This window comes from Carlito syrichta, unplaced genomic scaffold (genome assembly GCF_000164805.1).
Source record: "Carlito syrichta isolate Samal-C Ts95f unplaced genomic scaffold, Tarsius_syrichta-2.0.1 Scaffold309719, whole genome shotgun sequence".
NCBI lineage: Eukaryota > Metazoa > Chordata > Mammalia > Primates > Tarsiidae > Carlito > Carlito syrichta.
In genome coordinates this window covers 42,944-45,690 of record NW_007253815.1, presented here as the reverse complement: position 1 = coordinate 45,690, position 2,747 = coordinate 42,944, and the positions used below count along the sequence as shown (strand labels likewise).

The 2,747-nt window shown below is 43.4% G+C and overlaps 1 protein-coding gene across 1 annotated transcript in view; it reads left to right on the top strand.

Moving 5' to 3' along the window:
* Window positions 1–1,352: 1,352 nt before the first annotated feature.
* ADCY10 (adenylate cyclase 10, soluble) overlaps window positions 1,353–2,747 on the top strand; it is a gene marked incomplete at its 3' end in the record, with an annotated part of 42,864 nt that continues 41,469 nt past the window's right edge. Inside the window, exons 1-2 of the mRNA XM_008067602.1 lie at window positions 1,353–1,485; window positions 2,126–2,230. Of these exons, the coding sequence (XP_008065793.1) occupies window positions 1,467–1,485; window positions 2,126–2,230 (124 nt within the window). The remainder of the gene's footprint in view (window positions 1,486–2,125; window positions 2,231–2,747) is intronic.

Below are 2,747 nucleotides of genomic sequence, written 5' to 3'. Positions count from 1 at the left end.
CTTTTTTTCTTCTAATGCTCTGTTTATCCCAATATGACCTATGTCTGGTTGAAATGACTAATCAGTTCACCTCTGCTGGTCCAAATTAAATCCACAATAACATCTCCTTGTTTTAAAAAGACTGTTTCTGTTTCACCTACTCCAAGAATTTGGATTGCTTTGAAAAAGCTGGGAATTCTTTTACTGCTCAGGCTGGTAGAGCATGATTCTTACAACTCTTGGACATGAATATGTAATCTGCCCATCTGCAGTGTTCCAGTCCCACTCTGCAATCAAGCTCCAGGAAAGCCTTAGGAAATCCTAGTTTTCTCAGAAATAACTGGGCAGCAAGGCGAGATTTTAGCATTTCCTTTCACTTACAGCTAAGGCCCTCTATCTTTCCAGTTGTCTGTCTGTCTGTCTCTCTCTCTCACACACGCACACACACACTTTTGTACTTTCCTTCTCTACATTTAACATTATACCTTCATATACTTAATCTCTTGCCTACATATGTTACTCTAATACTACCTACATATAAATATTCACACACATAAACTCATGTTTACACTTTTTTTTTAATTTTCAAAAAGGAGGGAGGAAAAAAGTGAGAGTCCAAAAGGGAGGGTGAGATTAAAAGGAAACATGAGGGGCTAGGCACAGTGGCTCATGCTTGTAATCCCAGCACTTTAGGAGGCCAAGCAGGGAGGATCGCTTGAGTCCAGGAGTTCAAGAACAGCCTAGGCAACATAGTGAGACATTGTCTCTACAAAAAATAAAAAAAATTATCCTAGTATGGTGGCACACATCTGTAGTCCCAGCTACTTGAGAAGTTGAGGCAGAAGGTTTGCCTAACCTAGGAGGCTGAGGTTGCAGTGAGCTGTGATAATGCCCGTTGTACTGCAGCCTGGATGACAGAGTGAGATTCTGGCTTAAAAACAAAAGGAAACATAAGGACAGAAGAAAGGAGTCTGGCCTGAGTGAATAGAGCTAGTGGCCTCCTGCCCTAGGACTTGTGCTGTGAGGGCTTGCCCCTTCATGAACATGGATGGACCCATTCACCCACCCTCTTTCACCCCAGCTTCTTTGTAATGGTGCTTGTTTATGTAACAACTGTTCAGGATTGGAGGGTTTTTCCTTTTTATAGAAAATGGGCCCTTTTGAAGTGTGATTCAACAACTCTGGCATTCTCACTTTAAAAAGCTGTTCACAGGATAGAACAAACAAAGAAAAAGAAATATGAAAATGAGAGAAAGAGTACATCAGATTTTCTCTATTTCCATTTTCCTTTCTAGAAGACCTACTTGAGAACTGCTTCCCATCACCACAGAGGCAGGTTTTGAACATCAGCCATGAGCGTGAACATACGAAGAGAAGAGTTGCTGGACCAGACCATCGTCAGGATAGCAGCTCACTTACCAGATCTCATTGTCTATGGAGATTTCTCCTCAGAGCGGCCCGCAGTGGAAGATTTTGATGGAGTCCTGATGTTTGTAGATATTTCAGGCAAGTGCACAAGGGATACTCGTTTAATGTGAGCGAGCAACAGGTTCCCATTCCTATTCACAGTGGAGCTTGACTGCAGAGTGAGAAGGCCATTTGCAAGCCCCTGGGGCTCTTACAATAGATGCTCTCCACTTACCAAGCACTGCCTCACTTGCATGTCTTTAAGATCCCCAAGTACCATGCCTAGAACTCCAGTGTCTCTGCCCCAACTTCACTGACTCATACTCCCAAGCCTCAAGCCCCACACACATCCCTGTCAGAATGGACCTTTGGAAATGATCCCCCTAAATGATGTTTATTTCATAAGAGTAAACATGCCACGTTTTCAGAAGGGTTTGAAATGTGTGTGTTTTCATTACCATGGGATAAAATTTCTAGTCCCAGTTCAAAAAAACTTGCAGTGATCACTATGTACTTGAGCATTTGAAAGGAAGAGGTATCTGGAGACACTCTCTGATCCCTAAAATAATAAACATAGATAGAGGAGGCTGCAGGTTGATGCTTGACTAGCCACAAAGATCGTGTAGGAGACCCTCTACCAATTCTTCAAAGCGGAAGTCCACTGCTTTCCAGCGTTGCCCTCTTCTGGCTCTGTGGTTCTCCCAAGCAACCAAGGAAACCAGCTGCACATTTATTCCAGGTTTTACTGCAATGACTGAGAAGTTCAGCACAGCTGTGTACATGGGACGGGGGGCTGAGCAGCTGGTGGAGATCCTCAACTACCACATAAGTGCAATCGTGGAGAGTAAGTGTCCTGAAGGTTTCTGGTGGAGAATATTTCTGTTTGCTGTGCTTTCTGTAGGTGTTGGTTACACCTGATAGAGAACTGTTGCTTAGTACTCTTCCTTTTCCCCATGAAGAGTGTATGAAACCAGTCTTCTTTGAAATATGATCTAGTATAGCTGAAAGAATATAATGAAGGCTCACTAATATGGACTATATGGGCAAAAGGATGTTTTGTGTTTTAAAGGGCAGACTGCTTTTAAAAGAATCACAGTAGTAATACTTTTAGTTACATTATATATTCAAATTTTTGTTTGTTTGTTTTTGAATCAGGCTCCCACTCTTGCCCAGCCTTCAGTGCAGTGACACAATCACGGCTCAGCACAGCTTCCACTTCCTGGGCTCTTAAAATTAGTAATTCCGGCTACTTGGAAGGCCGAGGCGGAAGGATCACCGGAGCCCAGCAAGTCAAGGCTGCGGTGGCTGGGAGTGGCCAATGCACTCCAGTCTGGGCGACAGAGTGAGACTCCAACTCAGAA